The 21,302-nt window shown below is 42.1% G+C and overlaps 2 protein-coding genes across 2 annotated transcripts in view; one reads left to right on the top strand and one right to left on the bottom strand.

The window, feature by feature from the left end:
• The window catches only part of NGLY1 (N-glycanase 1), a 46,531-nt gene extending 44,788 nt beyond the window's left edge, over positions 1 to 1,743 (bottom strand). Inside the window, exons 1-2 of the mRNA XM_074945640.1 lie at positions 1,543 to 1,743; positions 311 to 425 (exon numbers count right to left, since the gene is read on the bottom strand). Coding sequence (XP_074801741.1) covers positions 311 to 425; positions 1,543 to 1,670 — 243 coding nt within the window. The 5' untranslated portion in view covers positions 1,671 to 1,743. The remainder of the gene's footprint in view (positions 1 to 310; positions 426 to 1,542) is intronic.
• Positions 1,744 to 4,459: 2,716 nt separating this feature from the next.
• Positions 4,460 to 20,870, top strand: OXSM (3-oxoacyl-ACP synthase, mitochondrial). The gene is made up of 3 exons (XM_074943304.1): positions 4,460 to 4,558; positions 8,126 to 9,142; positions 19,556 to 20,870. The coding sequence occupies exons 2-3, from the start codon at positions 8,157 to 8,159 to the stop codon at positions 19,956 to 19,958; spliced, it is 1,389 nt and encodes a 462-aa protein (XP_074799405.1). The 5' UTR covers positions 4,460 to 4,558; positions 8,126 to 8,156; the 3' UTR covers positions 19,959 to 20,870.
• The last annotated feature ends 432 nt before the right edge of the window (positions 20,871 to 21,302 follow it).

Here is a 21,302-nt window from a genome sequence, read left to right as displayed (position 1 = left end):
CCAGGGCTAAGGAGTATCTGGTTAATCCCAATAATGGACTTTTTGTCTGATGTCTACCTTCTGACCTGTCCAGTTGGAGTGGCTCTACCAGGAGTTAAACTACTGCAGCATAGCTCTCAGGATCATTGGAACACATAAGCCTTTCCACCATCTTAAGGTGCAGCCCTAGAGAAGGCCCTATAGCCTTGCAATTGTAAAGTTAAGCATGAACCAGAAGAAGGACAAATCACCTATTACACCGTAGATGGAACACTACTGAAGTTACTACAGGATAAAACAAGCCTGGAAGACAAACATCTAGAATACTCACCTCTTCAAATCCCATTTCAAACAAACATTCAACTGCTCCTCTGACAGGTAACAACCGAGTAGAAAACGCTGGATTTCCAATCCGAATAGACCTATATTTTTCTTCATTTGGGTGTCTGATAGGAATTTAAAAAATTGAAACAATTACATCATCAGCTAAAAAACTTGGAAACTTACAGTGTGGGTAGTTACACCTCTCATTGGATTTTTCGGGGTTTTAACATTTTTTAGACGCTAAGAAACTTAGACTTGCTTTCATGTACAGAGTGTAGGCAGCACATGAAAGGTCATTTCTAAATCTACATCCTACAAAAAACTTGACAGTAGTTAGGCCACTGCTGTGCTGTCATCACTGCTCATAATGCTGACTAATATTGTCTCGTTGTTTCCTTGTCCTTCCCCATCTGTCTTACATTTACATTTGTACTCTTTGGGGGTAGGGACCCTCTTTTTGTGTGTGTTTGTACAGCACCTAGCATAATGGGGTCCCGCGCAATGACGAACTAACTTGGGATGAATGGCCGTTTACTGTACACTCCCCATCATACCCCACGTGGCAAAATACTGCACAATACATGAATACCCCGATGCTAAAATACTGCAGTGATACACACGGTTTAAACACCCAAACCGCTCAGAGACTGCGCGTGCGCCTGGGGGAGAGGTGTGAACTGCACTAGACCTGCACCCTCAGGGTGGGAAAAGCAACTGACTCATTAAACGTCAGTCTCCTGCCCTCACCCTGTCCAGCCCCAGGAGACAAGAGTAAAGGGCTGCCAGGTGGGCCCGTCTGAGCGGGTGCCAGGGCAGTGGCCGGGAGGCAGGTCACAAAGCCAGGCCTAGGCCCAGCAGGACTTGGCAGCCAGGGGGCAGCCCCCTGCGGACAGGGCAGCGACACGCTGCTCGGGCCGACACGGCGTGGGGGCGGAGGGGGAAGCTCTGCCCCTCAGCGGGAGCTCTGCTGTCTAAGGGGGGTTGCAACTGACCCAACGGGGGACAGAGTTCAGGCGGTCAGTGACTCAGGACCGGCTGAGCTAAGCCGCCGCCCCTGCTGAGTCAGCAGCTCTTCCCGCTGGGTGCCCTGCCCAAACTCAGGTCGTGCCCCCCCGCGTCGCTCGCCGCCAGGCCCCAGACCCTGAGTCAGAAGATTTATACCCGCCACGGGAACGGTGCCCTAACTGACCCCGCTCGGCGCGTCCGCCGCAGCTTCACGGGCCCGTCCGCACTGCTGACCTGAGAATATTGTCCGCGTAGGTGAGCAGTAACCGCGAGGCCTCCAGGAAGGTGTCTCGAGCGTTCTGGCAGAGCTCACTCACGGCTCGAGAGCGCGGTGGCGCGGAGGGACCCCCCGCGGCCGCCATCGTGCTACTCTCCCGGGGGCGGGGGATGGGAGGGTGTCCTCCCCAGTGAGCGGGCCCTGCTGTCTAGCGTGCGCGCGCCCGCTCGCTTGCTCCCAGATCCGGGACCTGCTGAACCACCCAGCGGCTGAACGTGGAGCGGGCGGGCAAGTTTCCCTTTCAGTTTCAACAGCTTCATCAGCGATTATGGTTTCACAGTCAGTGCCTCCATAGCTAAATTGGATTATTTCACTTAACCCTCGGATTCAACGTCTTTGTTTTGCATGAAAAATGTAGTGCATCTTTCCCCAAATGTACCGCACATAATCTGAATAAATTTTGAATTTTCTGAGAATTTTCAAATAAACCCGTTAGATTGAGCTACATTTAATTAAAAATGGGTCCTTTAAACAATCTGTCCTGGTGAGTGTCACCCTTTTTTTTTTAATCCCTTTAGCTAAAAATGTATTTTATGGTCTGATTTTCAGATGTGCTAACCTTGTGCAGTTTCCCTTGGGGTTGTGGTGTGTAGCCTCTCTGAAAATCAGGCCCTAGGTGTATGTACTGTAGTGTACAAAATACAAAATAATTTATCTTGGTCAGTTACAACATGGTGTGGTCTGACTGCTTTGCTTTTACAGTAATTTTGAAACTCCTTATCCTTTTCTAATAATGTGGTCCTATAAAGCCCTGTATTTCCACTATTAACAGGCAGAACATTTTTGCATTTTAGTCCTAAAATGGATCTTTTACCATGTAAGGACAGATCCATCCCATTTCATAAGAATTATGTAAAATGTGCAAGTACCCTGACTAAGCCCTGACTGGGATGATTTAGTTGGGGTTGGTCCTGCTTTAAACAGGGAGTTGGACTAGATGACCTCCCATCAGTATGGCACCTCATTTAATAACTTTTGCCAAAAAGCAAGTGCCAACAATGTATATTTCACTTTTTTCTGTTTGCATTGAACCTCTAGGGACAGTTGTACACACAAAGTTTCTTCAGATTCTTCTCTCAGAAAGCCAAAAATCACCAGGGTCTTTGAACTAGAGCAGCTCATTTACACACTTGAGAAATTTCTTCCTACCAAATAATGAGCATTTACAAGTGCTTTTATCCAAGAATCTCATAGTGTTTAATAAACACAGCTTGGTTTATTAATCCTTAGCACCACTGTGAGGTAAAGTGATCCCCATTTTATGGATGAGTAAACTGAGGCAAGAGCACAGGGTGAGTCAGTTATTTTATTATAGGCAACACAGATAGCAAGATCCATCATTTTAACATTGCCTGGACACTTTCCATTATAAGACCCTGTTTTCAGTTGCTTGTAACTTTACCAAATTTAACCATTTGGGCTGAAATTTTCCATGCCAGGGTGTCAGCCTCAGGCTGAACTGTTTCTGGAAAATTTCAGCAAAAACAATTCTGTTGTTTCTCAGAACAAAATTTGATGGAAAAAAGTGTTGCCCATCTTAAAAAAAAAATCTTCTGACCATTCTGATGAGCAACTCTAGTGCCTCCATACTTTGGGGTAAGGACTTGAAATTTGGCAGGGACAGGTTGCCCTGGTGTCAGGGATGTGCCTTTTTGCCATCCCCATGAAAATCTGCCCAAATTTGTTCAAATTATGAGCCTCTGAAAATCTCAGTTTGCACACGCTCTGGGGAGTTTGGCAGCTCACTTCTCTGAAGATTCCATCTGCTGTGGGCATACTCCACCAGAGGGATGCAGAGACTGAGCAGGACTTTCTCTTAGTTGGTTCCCCCAACAGTTGGAGATTGCTGAAGTGCCAGGCACAGGAACTGAGAGCCAGGATTCTGTCTTTCCTGTGCTTTTAATGCCCCCCTACTGGCATCCAGGCAGAGAGGAGGAGGAGGAAGTTTAACTACCTGACTGGATTATGGAGGAATAAATTGCCAATCCAAGGGAGCTGGTGAAGTGGTGGGGATGGGAGAGAGAGGACTGGGATGTGAAGCTCAGGGATCTGGGACTGGAATGAGGAGCTGATGCAGGTGTGGGGTGTTAAAATGGGACTGGGGGCATGGACATGCTGTGCAACCTTAATTTGGTCCCCTCGTGCATATACTTTATGATACTATGTAACTGTAATTAAAGACTATTTTTGTGACAAACAACATTAATTCTAGCATTTCCCAACTTCTGAATTTGTAACCCTAACGTTCTTTTTAATATAAATAAGATGATGTGAAAAAAATAAAGTGAGGGAAAGTGAATTTCTCTTTTAGTTTCCTTCATGTCCTCGTGATTATTTAGACTCATGCATATTTTCTAGTCATCTCGTGTTTTTGAGTTCTTGGTGCTCTCTTTTGCATGTTTTCTATTTCTGAACGTGACTTTTTGGAGAGTGCTTGACTTCTTTTTTTATTAATTTCCTTTTTAATATAACTTTATTCTCTGGGTTTTAAAAAAATCTCCATGACTCTTCCTTCTAGGGATCTGCCTTGCTGTTTTTGTTGTGATTCCTCTTTTTGGTCTCTGTAGATAACCCTAATAGCTCTTGCATTCTAGCCTCATGCTGTGCTCTAAGATAAGTAGGAAGAATATTTCCACCACCTAAGAACAAATTGAAGAAAGGCTCCGCTTATTGTCATGGGTGGGATTCTCACTGGTGTCGCAAGCAGAGACTGTGAGATAAACACACCACACGCCTTACCCTGCCGCAGCCTCGCAGACAAATAGGCAGAAATCAGAGAAGTAGCAGGTCACATGCCCTACCAATCCAGGGCCGATTTCTTGAGTGGTGCAGGAGCGTCTGACCAATCGAGGAATCGGCAGTCGATTATCCAGTCGTCGAGGTTTGAGACCCCCCTTTTTTCCTCACGTGGTTTAGCCCACCGCCATTGGAGAAGGGGAGGGAGACGGAGCTGACCACACCGGAGAGGGGGAGGTGAGATACAGACATCCGAGGAATGTGCCTGTTTCCGCGCCGATCTCAGGGGTGGAATGGAATGAAAGAGGGAGGTTTGGGAATGGCGCGGAGGGGAAAGATCTTGCCCCCCGGAAATGGGCCAGGGCTGTTTCCCTCTCTCCTAGATAACCGGGGCGGGGCTGCCCCACCCGGGAGGGGAAGGTTGCCCCCGATGGAACGCTCTGGGGTAGGGCGTTGTACTCTGACTCACACCCAGGGAGGAGCCGGGGAGAGGCGACCCCCACCCGCGCCCCCTCAGCAGAGCGCTGCCATTGCTGGTGCGGGAGGCGCGGTCCCAGTGTGTCCTGTGCCCGCCAGTCCCCACTGCCCGCCAGGCATCGCGCAGTGCGTGGAGAGAGGCCTCCGCTAAGTAGGCTGTAACCTCTTCCCTAGCCCCCAGGAGTTTACAGGCGTGAGGTTTGAAAGTCCACTGTTGTTTTCACACAGGGTGGCTAATTTTGGTTGGACGTATTCCTGGAGGTGTCATCCCATGGCATAAACTTCAATTAAAGATTAATCTTGTATTCCTGGAAACTCCAGGACAGTCCTGGAGGTTTGGCAACCTTATTTTCAATGCTGTGCCTAGGGGCTGGCAGTGAAGCCAGGGGAGGGAGCAAAAGGGTAAAATGTTGATTTTTTTTCAGTTAGAGGGCTCCACACCTTCTTTGATAAATTGTTGAGGTTTGGCCTCCTATAACAAAATAGTATTCTATGTAATAATCTCAGCTATTCTAGCAGTGTTGCCAACCCCAATGTTCAAAACAAGTGAGTCAAATGCACCAAAACCATGAGATTGGCTTTAAAATCATGCGATTAAGTAAAATAATAGCTTTGGTGTTTTACTTTGTTTTTTGTTCTGATTTATGAGCCTTTAGGGTGCACTGGGGGACACATTTTGAAGTTTTCTCCACAGCCAGAAGGGCTAGAAACTTGTTGATATTGTAACACAAATAAATAAGAGTTGTCACTTGGGTATCCCTCACTTTGCACTTTTATAGAGCTTTGTACTTTCAGTATGCTATAAAAAATATTAACTAATCTTGTGATTGCCCTTAATGTTAGTTTAACATGACTTTTTATTTCTTTTTATAGAACATTAATAACCATTAAATGAAGGTGGTGCACAAGCATTGTTTTTTCAGATCATACCTCGTTATAAGATTTATTCTGACAATATTTTCAGTGGTTCTCAAACTGTGGGTCGGGACCCCAACGTGGGTTGCGACCCCGTTTTAAGGGGGTCACTGGGGCTGGCTTAGGCTTGCTGGGGCCAAAGCCCGAGCGCAACTACCCAGGGCCAAAGATGAAGTCCGAGCCCAACTGCCTGGGGTCAAAGCCAAAGCCCAACAGCTTCAGCCCTGGGCAGCGAGGCTCAGGGTACAGACCCCCTCCCGCTCTGCTAGTGGCGGTGGGGCTCCTGCTTTGGCTTTGGCCCCCTCATCTGGGGCAGGAGGGCTTGGGCAAGCTCAGTCCCCCCTTTTGGGGTCGTGTAATTTTTGTTATCAGAAGGGAGTTACGGTGCAATGAAGCTTGAGAAACCCAGTGTATTATGCCACATCCTGAAGTCTGGCTGCCAAATATGCTGACCGTTGACCCACAGCAGAATATAAAAATGAAAGCAGCAGCCTTAAAGATACAACACACTGCTGCTGTGAATTTAAAACCAATAGCATTTTGCAGCCTGTTGTCACAAAAAATAAAATTACTTTCAGTTTTTCCTCCCACTCATTCCAACTGAAAAAGATATTCACCAGACTTTAAGAAGCTATATGCAAAATTTAAAATAGGTTTCCCTGTCCTTTCAGTGCTCGTCATTTTTGCCTTTGGCCGTATGTATGAAGGGGAAACAGTATAAGAAAAAAGTGATTAAAAGTTCTACTAGTACTTGTCCTTGGCAAAAACAACAAGGCCAACATCCAAAATATCTAGTGTTATACAATCGCATGCTTTTACCCATATAAAATAACAATTGCACCATTAAACATTTGGCACAATAGAAAATAAAGCACTAGAACCAAATGCTGTCACAGGATTAATACTCTATGTTCAAAAATAACCATCCAACTCTTTATCTAGCAGCAGGAGTACATAACAGCATTCTATTACAGTGATATTATCTCCAAGTCCAGTTACCCTTGGAAAAATTATTTGGTAAAAAAATGGCATAGTGGGGGGTTCCAATTTTATTTGTTTCTCATAGATGTCAAACCAAATTTGCTCCATTTAGAAGAGAAAATGGTTATTTTCTAATTGGAAGCCCTGCAGACTGCTTGGACACTTAATAGTCAAGTTGGGTTATTTCTTTCTTGTGTATCATCACAGGTAATAAAGTTCCTGCAAGCCAAATCATACGCTCATGAGCACATGCACAACAAGAACAGAAATTGCCAAACCAGATCAGACCAATAGTCCAGTATCCTATCTTTAACAGTGATCAATACTAGATTCTTCAGCTGAAGGTGTACTTTAAAATATAATATTAATATAATAATGCAGTGTTTTATGATGCTAGATATGGTTATTTTCAAAGTGAGAGCTATTAATCCTGTGACAGCATTATATTTCAGTGCATTTATTTTCACTATACCAATACAACTAATGACATATATGTCATTTGATGAAGGCAAATACATTTGATTATGTGACATGTAGTGTTTTGGAGACTTTTCAAATAATTGTTTAAAAAGAGCAAGTGGCCATATTTCATGGCTTTCTAAATCGTAACTGTACTACATTTTTAATAAATGTAAATTAGCTACTTCACATGTATTTTGATATATACTATATGACTTTAAATTACTCTTTTCCCCAATTAGCAACAATTTAGTTTAAATTAGGGACTAATTTATAGAATTTCATGATCTAAATCTGTGGTTAAAGCTTAATCAAACAAACTATCTCAAATGTGAAAAATCTGATTTTATTTAGTCAAAAATGGCTTGATAGAGCAAAGCAATTTTTTCACAATATAAATGGATATTCAAATACAATGTTAAACTAACATTAAGGGCAATCAAAGGACTAGTTAATATTTTTACAGTATGTTGAAAGTATAAATCTCTATAAAAGTGCAAAGTGAGGGATACCCAAGTCACGGCTCTTATTTGTTTGTGTTACAATACTATCCAAGATTGAGGCCCAGATGTAATTGGTGCTGTATGAATACATTGTAAGAGAACCCTGTCCCAGAGAGCTAACAATCTAAATAAGACAGAGAAAAGTTGTGAGGGGAAAGAGAGGCATGGAGAGATGAAGTGACTTGCCAAGGTGTCAGATCAGATCTGTGGTAGAGCTGGAAACAGAATCCAAGTCTCCCAACTCTCAGTCTAGTGCCCCATCCCCTAGAGTTGCTGTCTCCCATAAAGGTTATGATGAGGTCCTTAACTTACTGTAATAAATAGCCACAATAGGGCACTAGTCACACAGGGAACACCATTCTCTGCAATTTAGAAAATGCATGCATTTAAAAGGCAAGTCCTAATTTTACTGTACCTTAAATGCTTTTTACATCAGCTACTTCATTGTTACCTTTTTTACCTGTTACAGAAACGCATTTCAGGTTACCCTGGTCTCCACCATGATCTCACAGTGCTTACAAGATTTCTTAAAAATTGTAAATTTTCGTCCTCGGAGTTCCAAATTACATCAGTGTTTAAGAAGTAGCAAAAATGGTTTCAGCACCAAGTCACTTTCCAAACATCAAAGGCGAGTAGTTGTCACAGGTATTGGTTTAGTGTCTCCTCTTGGTGTTGGGACTCAATTCGTGTGGAATCGCCTTCTCCAAGGAGAAAGTGGGATTATCTCTCTGGATGGGGAAGAATATACAAGTATTCCATGTAGAGTGGCTGCTTGTGTGCCAAGAGGAAATGGCATGGGTCAGTTCAGTGAAGAGAACTTTGTGTCAAAATCAGAAAGCAAATCCATGTCTTCTGCCACTATCATGGCCTTGGGTGCTGCAGAGCTAGCAATAAAAGACTCTGGCTGGCATCCACAGTCTGAACTGGATCACTTAACTGCTGGTGTCGCAATTGGAATGGGAATGGTTCCACTGGAAGATATTTCCAATACAGGCTTGCTGTTTAAAACAAAAGGTTATAACAAAGTCAGCCCATTCTTTATCCCTAAGATCTTAATCAATATGGCAGCAGGTCAGATCAGCATTAGATACCAACTCAAGGGGCCCAATCATGCTGTATCAACTGCTTGTACCACAGGAGCACATGCTGTTGGAGATTCCTTTAGATTTATAGGCTATGGTGATGCTGATGTGATGTTGGCTGGAGGAACAGAGGCTTCTATTAGCCCCTTGTCTATAGCTGCATTTGCAAGAGCTCGGGCACTCAGCTCTAACTTTAACTCCAGCCCTAAACTGGCATGTCGACCGTTCCACTCGCAGAGAGAAGGATTTGTAATGGGAGAGGGTGCAGCTGTGTTGGTGTTGGAAGAATATGAACATGCTATTCAAAGAGAAGCCAGGATCTATGCAGAAATTTTAGGTTATGGACTCTCTGGTGATGCTTGCCATATAACAGCACCTAATCCAGATGGAGATGGTGCTTTTAGGTAAGAATTTGTAGATTAATTTGACAGATACGTTATTAAGCTATTATTTTCTGTTGGTCAATATTCTCTGTAAATTTGTCAAGAGAAATATCGTGCACCTCAGCATGAATACCATCCACATATCTTTTAACTGATGTGAGAGTCTTTAAAATACAATGGCATGCAGATTTTCAAAAAGCCTGAAAGCTTAATCTGAACAATGGAAGGTTTTTGTAAGGTTTTATCTTATTTTTCTTGTGGCAAGGTAGTCTCACTAGAGTCAGCCGCCTTATGTAATATTATGGAAGCTTTATTCAATGTGGAAAATATTTCACTTTTACTTTTTATGTACACAGCTGTTCACCATAAATGAGTCCCAACTACACGCAGATGTTAAAGGCTAAAGTACAATAAAACCTTTTGAACCTCTGTATTTAAGAGGAGAGACATTCAGCTATGAAAGCAGGTAATGCTGCTACCTGTGTTCTTTAGGAATACTAGTTAATTAGCCCACACTGAACTCCCAAATAGTACATTAACAATTATGTAGTAGTTGAAGAATGCCGATTCCCAGAATAATTACCTTAGATATTATCAGTGTGAATAGTCAAAATGCTCTGAAAAAGATTTAGGACTTGGTTTTAACAAGTTACGTAGATGTCTATGCAAAGCACACGGTTAAAATAAAGACATGGTTTAAGTATCTTGCTTTGTTGGGATCTTAATGCAGACTCAATGCCTTCAGTGTGGTATTGGGGGAAAAGGTTAGAGTTGGTGGATGTAGACAGCAGAAATGGACTTTGGATTTTCACTTTGGTAATGTCCTCATATCTATGTTTGCATAGAATTAAAATACTATCACACTGTAGGCTGATTAAATGTCTTATTTTTTATAGGATAGTGCCATTTTTCAGCAATCTTTTGCCAGTCTTAAAATAAGGCTGCTTTTACAAGGGATATCTGTGGAAAAGCATGCATGTTGCTCTATCCATTACTGAGATAGAAAATCTTCTTCTTTTATGAAGCTAGTTTACACACAGTTTATATCTTTTTACAGTTTCACTGTTTTGACATTTTATGTTTATACATAAGAACATAAGAATGGCCCTATTGGGTCAGATCAAAGGTCCATCTAGCTCAGTATCTTGTCTTCCAACAGTGGCCAGTGCCAGGTGCCTCAGAGGGAATGAACAGAACAGGTAATCATCATGTGATCCATCCCCTGTCACTCATTCCCAGCTTCTGGCAAACAGGGGCTAGGGACACCATTCAACCATAGAATAGAATCCTGCCCATCCGGGCTAATAGCCATTGATGGACCCATCCTCCATGAATTTATCTAGTTCTTTTTTGAACCCTGTTATGGTCTTGGCCTTTACAACATTCTCTGGCAAGATATTCCACCAGTTGACTGTGCATTGTGTGCAGACATACTTCCTTTTATTAGTTTTAAATCTGCTGCCTATTAATTTCATTTGGTGACCCCTAGTTCTTGTGTTATGAGAAGTAGTAAACAACACTTCCTTATCTACTTTCTCTACACCAGTCATGATTTTATAGACCTCAATCATATCTCCCCTGAGCCATCTCTTTTCCAAGCTGAAAAATCCCAGTTTTTAATCTCTTCTCATTCGGAAGCCTTTCCATACCCCTAATCATTTTTGTTGCCCTTTTCTGAACCTTTTCCAATTCCAGTCTTTTTTGAGATGGGGCAACCACATCTGCACACAGTATTCAAGATGTGGGCGTACCATGGATTTTTATAGAGGCAACATGATATTTTCTGTCCTATTATCTATCCCTTTCTTAATTATTCCCAGCATTCTGTTCGCTTTTTTGACTGCCGCTGCACATTGAGTGGATGTTTTCAGAGAACTATCCACAATGACTCCAAGATCTCTTTCTTGAGAGGTAACAGCTAATTTAGACCCCATCATTGTATATGTATAGTTGGGATTATGCTTTCTAGTGTGCATTACTTTGCATTTGTCAGTATTAAATTTCATCTGCCATTTTTTTGCTCAGTCATCCAGTTTTGAGAGAGCCTTTTGTAGCTCTTTGCTGTCTGCCTGGATCTTAACTATCTTTAGTAATTTTGTATCATCTGCAAATTTTGCCACCTCACTTTTTACACCTTTTCCAGATCATTTATGAATATGTTGAATAGGACTGGTCCCAGAACAGACCCTAGGGGGACATCACTATTTACCTCTCTCCATTCTGAAAACTGACATTTATACCTACCCTTTCTTTCCTATCTTTTAACCAGTTACCAATCCATGAGAGCACCTTCCCTCTTATTCTGTGGCAGCTTACTTTGTGTAAGAGCCTTTGGTGAGAGACCTTGTCAAAGGCTTTCTGAAAATCTAAGTACACCCTATCCACTGGATCTCCCTTGTCCTCATGCTTGTTGAGTCCCTCAAATAATTTTAGTAGATTGGTGAGGCATGATTTGTCTTTACTAAAACCATGTTGACACTTCCTCAACAAATTATGTTTCATAGAATCATAGAATCATAGAATATCAGGGTTGGAAGGGACCCCAGAAGGTCATCTAGTCCAACCCCCTGCTCGAAGCAGGACCAATTCCCAGTTAAATCATCCCAGCCAGGGCTTTGTCAAGCCTGTCCTTAAAAACCTCTAAGGAAGGAGATTCTACCACCTCCCTAGGTAACGCATTCCAGTGTTTCACCACCCTCCTAGTGAAAAAGTTTTTCCTAATATCCAATCTAAACCTCCCCCATTGCAACTTGAGACCATTACTCCTCGTTCTGTCATCTGCTACCATTGAGAACAGTCTAGAGCCATCCTCTTTGGAACCCCCTTTCAGGTAGTTGAAAGCAGCTATCAAATCCCCCCTCATTCTTCTCTTCTGCAGACTAAACAATCCCAGCTCCCTCAGCCTCTCCTCATAAGTCATGTGCTCTAGACCCCTAATCATTTTTGTTGCCCTTCGCTGGACTCTCTCCAATTTATCCACATCCTTCTTGTAGTGTGGGGCCCAAAACTGGACACAGTACTCCAGATGAGGCCTCACCAGTGTCGAATAGAGGGGAACGATCACGTCCCTCGATCTGCTCGCTATGCCCCTACTTATACATCCCAAAATGCCATTGGCCTTCTTGGCAACAAGGGCACACTGTTGACTCATATCCAGCTTCTCGTCCACTGTCACCCCTAGGTCCTTTTCCGCAGAACTGCTGCCTAGCCATTCGGTCCCTAGTCTGTAGCGGTGCATTGGATTCTTCCATCCTAAGTGCAGGACCCTGCACTTATCCTTATTGAACCTCATCAGATTTCTTTTGGCCCAATCCTCCAATTTGTCTAGGTCCTTCTGTATCCTATCCCTCCCCTCCAGCGTATCTACCACTCCTCCCAGTTTAGTATCATCTGCAAATTTGCTGAGAGTGCAATCCACACCATCCTCCAGATCATTTATGAAGATATTGAACAAAACCGGCCTGAGGACCGACCCCTGGGGCACTCCACTTGACACCGGCTGCCAACTAGACATGAAGCCATTGATCACTACCCGTTGAGCCCGACAATCTAGCCAGCTTTCTACCCACCTTATAGTGCATTCATCTAGCCCATACTTCCTTAACTTGCTGACAAGAATACTGTGGGAGACAGTGTCAAAAGCTTTGCTAAAGTCAAGAAACAATACATCCACTGCTTTCCCTTCATCCACAGAACCAGTAATCTCATCATAAAAGGCGATTAGATTAGTCAGGCATGACCTTCCCTTGGTGAATCCATGCTGACTGTTCCTGATCACTTTCCTCTCATGTAAGTGCTTCAGGATTGATTCTTTGAGGACCTGCTCCATGATTTTTCCAGGGACTGAGGTGAGGCTGACTGGCCTGTAGTTCCCAGGATCCTCCTTCTTCCCTTTTTTAAAGCTTGGCACTACATTAGCCTTTTTCCAGTCATCCGGGACTTCCCCCGTTCGCCACGAGTTTTCAAAGATAATGGCCAAGGGCTCTGCAATCACAGCCGCCAATTCCTTCAGCACTCTCGGATGTAACTGTATCTATATGTGTGACAATATTGTTCTTTTTTATAGTTCCAACCAGTTTGCCTGGTACTGAAGTCAGGCTTACAGGCCTGTAATTGCCGGGATCACCTCTGGGGCCCTTTTAAAAAATTGACATCACATTAACTATCCTCCAGTCATTTGGTACAGAAGCTGATTTAACTGATAAGTTACCGACTACAGTTAGTAGTTCTGCAATTTCACATTTGAGTTCCTTCAGAACTCTTGGGTGAATACCATCTGGTCCTGGTGACTTATTGCTGTTTAATTTAATTTATCAATTTGTTCCAAAACCTCCTCTAATGATATCTTAATCTGGGACAGTTCCTCAGATCTCTCATCTAAAAACAATGGCTCAGGTTTGGGAATCTCCCTCACATCCTCAGCCGTGAAGACTGAAGCAAAGAATTCATTTAGTTTCTCCTCAATGGCCTTATCATCCTTGAGTGTTCCTTTAGCACTTCGATTGTCCAGTGGCCCCACTGGTTGTTTAGCAGGCTTCCTGCTTCTGATGTACTTAAAAAAAATTTGCTATTACTTTTTGAGTCTTTGACTAACTGTTCCTCAGATTCTTTTTTGTCCTTCCTAATTGTATTTTTACACTTCATTTGCCAGTGTTTATATTGTGTATATAGTGTTTGATAGTGTTTATATTTGTATATAGTGTAAATACCGTATAATTAATTTAATTATGAATGAAATAACTTACCTTTCACTCTCTCTCTCTCTCTATATATATCTACCGCTTGAGAGCCTTGTGTAGGCTGACTATATAGGTCTTTGCTAAAGATCACAGGTATAGCTTTACTAGTCTTCACAGCTTATTGTAGTATTGTACTAAAACTTTTACATATCAGTGCAAAGTAATGGTTTTCATAGCAGCTGTGATGCCCTTTGTGCTTATGGCATATTGTTGTTACCATAGGAAATGGTGAAAGAAAAAGCGAATATGGTAAAACAATCCAAGAATACAGACTAAATAAAAAGTGAAAGCATGGATGACAGTGGCACCTAATCAAAGCCAACCCTATTTGTCGATAATCTGGGTTTGCTGAGTGTGCCCGTATGAGTCAATGCATTGCACTGACCCCATTAGAATTATTATTGTAGTGATAGTTCATAGTCAGTTCAGTTCTTCTGTTCTTAATATACCATGCCTCCCAGGATTTTTTCCTTTGTAAGGAAAAAATCCCTGGCAAGGGAATGGACTAAATGACCAAACAAGTAGCCCTCTATATTTTATGTTGTTCTGATGTCTGTGTTTAATACTGTATCTTTGGGTTAACAGATTTTAAAGTAGAAAACTAATTTACCAGTTTTCTCCTTACAGTACTTGATTCATACTTAATTGCTTTAGACATTTATTTAGACTTTTAAGACATTTATGATGAGATACTGAGATTAACTGTGAACTTTCTCTCAAATTACAGATTTTTTTCACCACTGAGCTGATATGATAATACATTTGTAACACAATTTTCCTATATGCATCTTATAATTGTGTCAGAATATGAATTAAATTCACAACAGGAAATAAAGCATTTTATATTAAACATTTTAAATTATGAATTGTGATATGTTGTACATTAGCAAAGAAATCTGAAATGTATACACTACACTTATTACTGTATAAAAAGTATTGGCTTCCCAATTTACATAATTTCAAGGGTATATAGTTTTTGTGAGATTCATAGATTCATAGGTTTCAGAGTAACAGCCGTGTTAGTCTGTATTCGTAAAAAGAAAAAAGAAAAGGAGTACTTGTGGCACCTTAGAGACTAACCAGTTTATTTGAGCATGAGCTTTCGTGAGCTACAGCTCACTTCATCGGCTATGCATCCGATGAAGTGAGCTGTAGCTCACGAAAGCTCATGCTCAAATAAACTGGTTAGTCTCTAAGGTGCCACAAGTACTCCTTTTCTTTTTTCTTTTTATAGATTCATAGATATTTAGGTCAGAAGGGACCATTATGATCATCTAGTCTGACCTCCTGCACAACGCAGGCCACAGAATTTCACCCACCACTCCAACAAAAAAAAAAACCTCACACCTATATCTGTGCTATTGAAGTCCTCAAATCGTAGTTTAAAGAGTTCAAGGAGCAGAGAATCCTCCAGCAAGTGACCCGTGCCCCATGCTACAGAGGAAGGTGAAAAACCTCCAGGGCCTCTTCCAGTCTGCCCTGGAGGAAAATTCCTTCCCGACCCCAAATATGGCGATCAGCTAAACCCTGAGCATATGGGCAAGATTCATCAGCCAGATACTACTGAAAATTCTTTCCTGGGTAACTCGGATCTCACCCCCTCTAATAGCCCATCACAGGCCATTGGGCCTATTTACCATGAATATTTAATTACCAAAACCATGTTATCCCATCATACCATCTCCTCCATAAAATCCATAGATTTTAAGAGCTACTTCAGCCTGATAATAATATATATGTAGGACATGATCCTACATGTGTTAGGCAAAACTCTCAGTAAAAGAGAACAGGTCTGGGCCCAAAACTTGTGTATATAATGCATACAGTAGAATATATGTGATATATAATATATTTGGATAATATAGTAGCCCTAAGGAGTGTAATAAGCTAAAATAGTTTAACTATTTCCCTTCTGGTTGATTAACTTTGTTGCCAGTATTCTGGCTTGCTAGTAAGTGACAAACAGGATCACTCGACTCTCTGACTTAAGTTAGAAGCTGGATGCTGCAACATGCCTGAAAAGGCGGAAGAAAGACTCAAAGTCAGAGATGTTTAAATTTATTCAACATTTGGTGTACCTAATGGAGCTCACTTCCTACTCGTCTGTTGCTCTGCAGATCTGTCATCCATATTATATTACTCCTGGAGGAATTCTGTGCCAAAAAAATTAAAAATTCTGTACCAAAATTTAAAAAATTCTTCTCACAATATTTGAAAATTCTGCAAAATTCTGCATATTTTATTTGTCAAAATAACACAATATAATCATTCTAGTTTCAATTATTTTGATAATTTATTTCAAAATATCTGTCAGCAAGTATGTCTGTAACAATATTACCAAAAAAAAAAAGAAAAAATTCTGGTAATTTTTATTTTTTGACAAATAGATTCCTTACTAGGCATATTAATACAGAACTTTGAGTAATTAGTTTAAATTACAGTACAGAACTATATTTCCTGCACCTGTCAGAAGCAGTGCAAAGGCTTGGGGGAGTCAGGAGTAATGGAGCTGCTGAGGGAGAGGGAAGGAGCCTGGGAGTGAGCCTGGAGATGTTGGGTGTGGGTGGGAGAAGGGTTTTTTGTTTGTTTTTTGGAGGTGGGGTGGGATGGTTATGGAGTTGGGAAGCCTCGCCCATGCAGACCCTGACTGACCCCAGTCCTCTCCTATTCAGTCAGGCACATCTGTCTCTGTTTCTGCACCCCCCAACCCCATGGGTCTCTGCAGCCCCCATCCCCAGGCTCAACACTTTCACACCACTAGCTCCTGAGCCCATGCCCCAGTCTGTCCCGCCCTGTCATTCTGAACCCCAGTCTGTGACACACACACATCCCCTCCCTCTGCGGCCCTGTGTGCCCCACTCTGTCCTAACCTGGCTCTGTGGGCAGGCTGCTGTGATGAACTCTGCTCCTGGGGGAATTCTGCAGCACTGGGCATAGCATTTTTTTTTTCCCCACAGAAAATACATTCTGCTCCTTGGGGCCAGAATGGAGGTATAGGTTCTCAGTGTGCTCCCAGTGAATCTCCTGTTATCTACTGGGTTTGGGGCCATAGCCCTACTTCTTCCAGAAGAAGGAAGACAAACTCTCCCCTAACCCTGAGGGAAGAATTCAAAAGAAGCTCACAAGGAGAACTGTGGAATTTCCCTGCCCCTCTGTATTTTTCCCAGGGGAGAAAGCAGTTTGCACTAAAGTTCTGAACAGTGGTGAGGATGTGTCTAGGGTTGTTGTGAGCAAAAGGGAATAATATAAACACGAGGGACAGAAAATGTAAAAGTTAGGAAACTTTTTGTTTAATTTGCTGTGAATCATAGAATCATAGAATATCAGGGTTGGAAGGGACCTCAGGAGGTCATCTAGTCCAACCCCCTGCTCAAAGCGGGACCAATCCCCAATCAAATCATCCCAGCCAAGGCTTTGTCAAGCCTGACCTTAAAAACTTCCAAGGAAGGAGATTCTACCACCTCCCTAGGTAACGCATTCCAGTGTTTCACCACCCTCCTAGTGAAAAAGTTTTTCCTAATATCCAACCTAAACCTCCCCCACTGCAACTTGAGACCATTACTCCTTGTCCTGTCCTCTTCTACCACTGAGAATAGTCTAGAACCATCCTCTCTGGAACCACCTCTCAGGTAGTTGAAAGCAGCTATCAAATCCCCCCTCATTCTTCTCTTCTGCAGACTAAACAATCCCAGTTCCCTCAGCCTCTCCTCATAAGTCATGTGTTCCAGACCCCTAATCATTTTTGTTGCCCTTCGCTTGACTCTCTCCAATTTATCCATATCCTTCTTGTAGTGTGGGGCCCAAAACTGGACACAGTACTCCAGATGAGGCCTCACCAATGTCGAATAGAGGGGAACGATCACGTCCCTCGATCTGCTCGCTGTGCCCCTACTTATACATCCCAAAATGCCATTGGCCTTCTTGGCAACAAGGGCACACTGCTGACTCATATCCAGCTTCTCGTCCACTGTAACCCCTGGGTCCTTTTCCGCAGAACTGCTGTCTAGCCATTCGGTCCCTAGTCTGTAGCTGTGCATTGGGTTCTTCCGTCCTAAGTGCAGGACCCTGCACTTATCCTTATTGAACCTCATCAGATTTCTTTTGGCCCAATCCTCCAATTTGTCTAGGTCTCTCTGTATCCTATCTCTGCCCTCCAGCGTATCTACCACTCCTCCCAGTTTAGTATCATCCGCAAATTTGCTGAGAGTGCAATCCACACCATCCTCCAGATCATTTATGAAGATATTGAACAAAACCGGCCTGAGGACCGACCCCTGGGGCACTCCACTTGACACCGGCTGCCAACTAGACATGGAGCCATTGATCACTACCCGTTGAGCCCGACAATCTAGCCAACTTTCTACCCACCTTATAGTCCATTCATCCAGCCCATACTTCTTTAACTTGCTGACAAGAATACTGTGGGAGACCGTGTCAAAAGCTTTGCTAAAGTCAAGAAACAATACATCCACTGCTTTCCCTTCATCCACAGAATCAGTAATCTCATCATAGAAGGCGATTAGATTAGTCAGGCATGACCTTCCCTTGGTGAATCCATGCTGACTGTTCCTGATCACTTTCCTCTCGTGTAAGTGCTTCAGGATTGATTCCTTGAGGACCTGCTCCATGATTTTTCCGGGGACTGAGGTGAGGCTGACTGGCCTGTAGTTCCCAGGATCCTCCTTCTTCCCTTTTTTAAAGATTGGCACTACATTAGCCTTTTTCCAGTCATCTGGGACTTCCCCCGTTCGCCACGAGTTTTCAAAGATAATGGCCAATGGCTCTGCAATCACATCCGCCAATTCCTTTAGCACTCTCGGATGCAACTCGTCCGGCCCCATGGACTTGTGCACGTCCAGCTTTTCTAAATAGTCCCTAACCACCTCTTTCTCCACAGAGGGCTGGCCATCTACTCCCCATGTTGCGATGCGCAGCGCAGCAGTCTGGGAGCTGTCCTTGTTCGTGAAGACAGAGGCAAAAAAAGCATTGAGCACATTAGCTTTTTCCACATCCTCTGTCACTAGGTTGCCTCCCTCATTCAGTAAGGGGCCCACACTTTCATTGGCTTTCTTCTTGTTGCCAACATACCTGAAGAAACCCTTCTTGTTACTCTTGACATCTCTTGCTAGCTGCAGCTCCAGGTGCGATTTGGATATGATCAAGATGGTTGCTGTAATCACGGAGGGAACTCTGCTTTTGATTGAGTACCTGGCGGCTAAACTAGAGAAACTTCAGCAGAGGGTAATTGAAGTTGTAAAATAGTTGGGAAAATAATTTTTAAGATAAAACTTATTTTAGAAGGACAATGATTGACCTTTGGATTAAAAACAGACCTCTAATGGACAACAATATCTGTTCTCTAATATCTGATATCTATTATATCCCCTTTTTCAACCTGTGGTATAACAGTCTTTCCGTTGTAGACTTTAATTCCAGTCAATATATTCTATAGAAGAATAAAATATTTAAGATACCCAAGATCTAAGTGTGTATATTATTCTTCTGTTGCTGATAAAGTGTATGGGTCTGATTCTGCTCTGCCTTGCACCTTGTGTAGTCATTTATATTGGAGCAAAGTGCCTGTGAAATGCAACCATTCTGATTTAGCATTTAACAACCATTTCCACTCTGAACAGATGGCGGTGACTACAAAAGACAGCGGGAAATCAAGCTCTCTGTTTTTCTTTTTCCTTAGATGTATGTCTGCAGCAATAAAAGATTCTGGAATATGTCCTGAGGATATAACATATGTCAATGCACATGCCACTTCTACACCACTAGGAGATGCTGCTGAGAATCAAGCTATCAAGAGACTTTTTAAAGAGCATGCATACACTCTTGCAGTTTCCTCAACAAAGGGAGCAACAGGACATCTCCTGGGGGCTGCAGGGGCTATAGAGGCAGCTTTTACTGCACTGTCCTGTTACCATGGAATTTTACCACCTACTCTCAACCTGGATAAAACTGAGCCGGAGTTTGACCTTAATTATGTTCCGCTAACAGCCCAAGAGTGGCAAAGTGAAAAACGACGCATTGCTCTCACTAATTCATTTGGCTTTGGTGGTAGTAATGCAACACTGTGCTTTGCTCATGTTTAGCTTACAGTGTGTTGTGTGTGTGTGTAAATACTACAAATGCAGATTGGTAAATGGCCTAAAAAATAATTTGTGATACTACATTATGTTTTGTTGTACTGTAACACTTTTTACATGAACCATATCCCTTTTTATCCAGTCACATTGGAGACTTGCTTATTTTTTTCTTAAGTCTTCCAGTCCTTACCTATTTATGCTTCAGACTACAAAAGAATGAGTATTACTCCTTTAGAGTCTGATCTTGCAAATGCTAAGTGCTTTCTTTGATTTCATTCACTTCACTGGGAGGTTAGGATGCTCTGCACTTGGCAGGATTTAGTCCTTAGTATGACAACTCCTGTTTGATCAACAGCCCCATTCACCTCATTCTCCTCTTTAATATATTGTTTGCATTACTTCTGGTTATTACTTTGAAATACCAAATTCAGCACTTTAATTAGGAATGTCATATTTTAAAAAGAAAGGTATTAAAGTTGAAAATGCTCTAAAATGCTTTATATTAAATTAAATATTCAAAAGTACATACCACTGTTAAAAAACCTATTAATTGCGCTCGCGCTCTCTCTCGCTCTCTCTCTTTTTTTTTTTGTTCAGTAAGGTCAAGAATGTAAAAGTAGAATCTAAATGGAATTGTTCTTGCAAATGGTTTGGTAAAGATGTGGCTCAGTTAGATAGAAAAATAAACCTATTTCAGCTATTTTGAGTGAGGGAGAATCTGTCAAAACTGAGGGCTTTATTTACATCAGTGCTATATGTTTTGCAACATCAAAGAAGTAAACTCAGCTGAATTGCCTCTTCCTCAAAAGATTTAACAGTGAACAGAAGTTTATTTGATTTGAAAGCATGATGGTTTTGTGTCTTCTTTGTATGTATTGGTAATCCTGATTTTGTTTTAAATTTTAATAGAAAGATTTAAAACAAATAAAAATTCTCCCACTGTGTTTGCAGTCCAAATATTCCAGATCCTGTCTGTCACTGACTCATCTATTTCAATTTTCCATGATAAGTGATATGCAAAGGTATATAGCATAAATAGTGAAAAGTAAATTATATTTTCAAAATTCAGTTTTACTAACCGGTGCTGTTAATGTGGGATATATTGCCATTAAAATCAATGGGTGTTAAGTGAGTTCAGCACCTTGCAAGTTAGGGTGCATAGGAACGAAGCTCCTATTTTCTAATGATATGTCATGTTTATCTTGACAGTGTTCCTTGAACTTCATAAACAGAGCTTTTTTGATGCATCAGAATGGTAATAATATTGAATTCAAATGAAGTGCTGAATTTATAGCTGCTGCATCCCTTACCTCATAACATCATTTTGAGTCTGTCAGTTTATGTCTTTAT

This window comes from Natator depressus, chromosome 2 (assembly GCF_965152275.1).
Source record: "Natator depressus isolate rNatDep1 chromosome 2, rNatDep2.hap1, whole genome shotgun sequence".
Taxonomy (NCBI): domain Eukaryota; kingdom Metazoa; phylum Chordata; order Testudines; family Cheloniidae; genus Natator; species Natator depressus.
Note: the sequence above shows the minus strand (reverse complement) of the source record. Positions and strands in the feature narration are given on the sequence as shown.

Excerpts from the sequence above, each read along its gene's own strand:
- OXSM (XM_074943304.1), top strand. The coding sequence starts at position 8,157 with ATGATCTCACAGTGCTTACAAGATTTCTTAAAAATTGTAAATTTTCGT. Across the intron at positions 9,143-19,555 it reads GATGGAGATGGTGCTTTTAG|ATGTATGTCTGCAGCAATAA; the intron begins GTAAGAATTTGT and ends CTTTTTCCTTAG.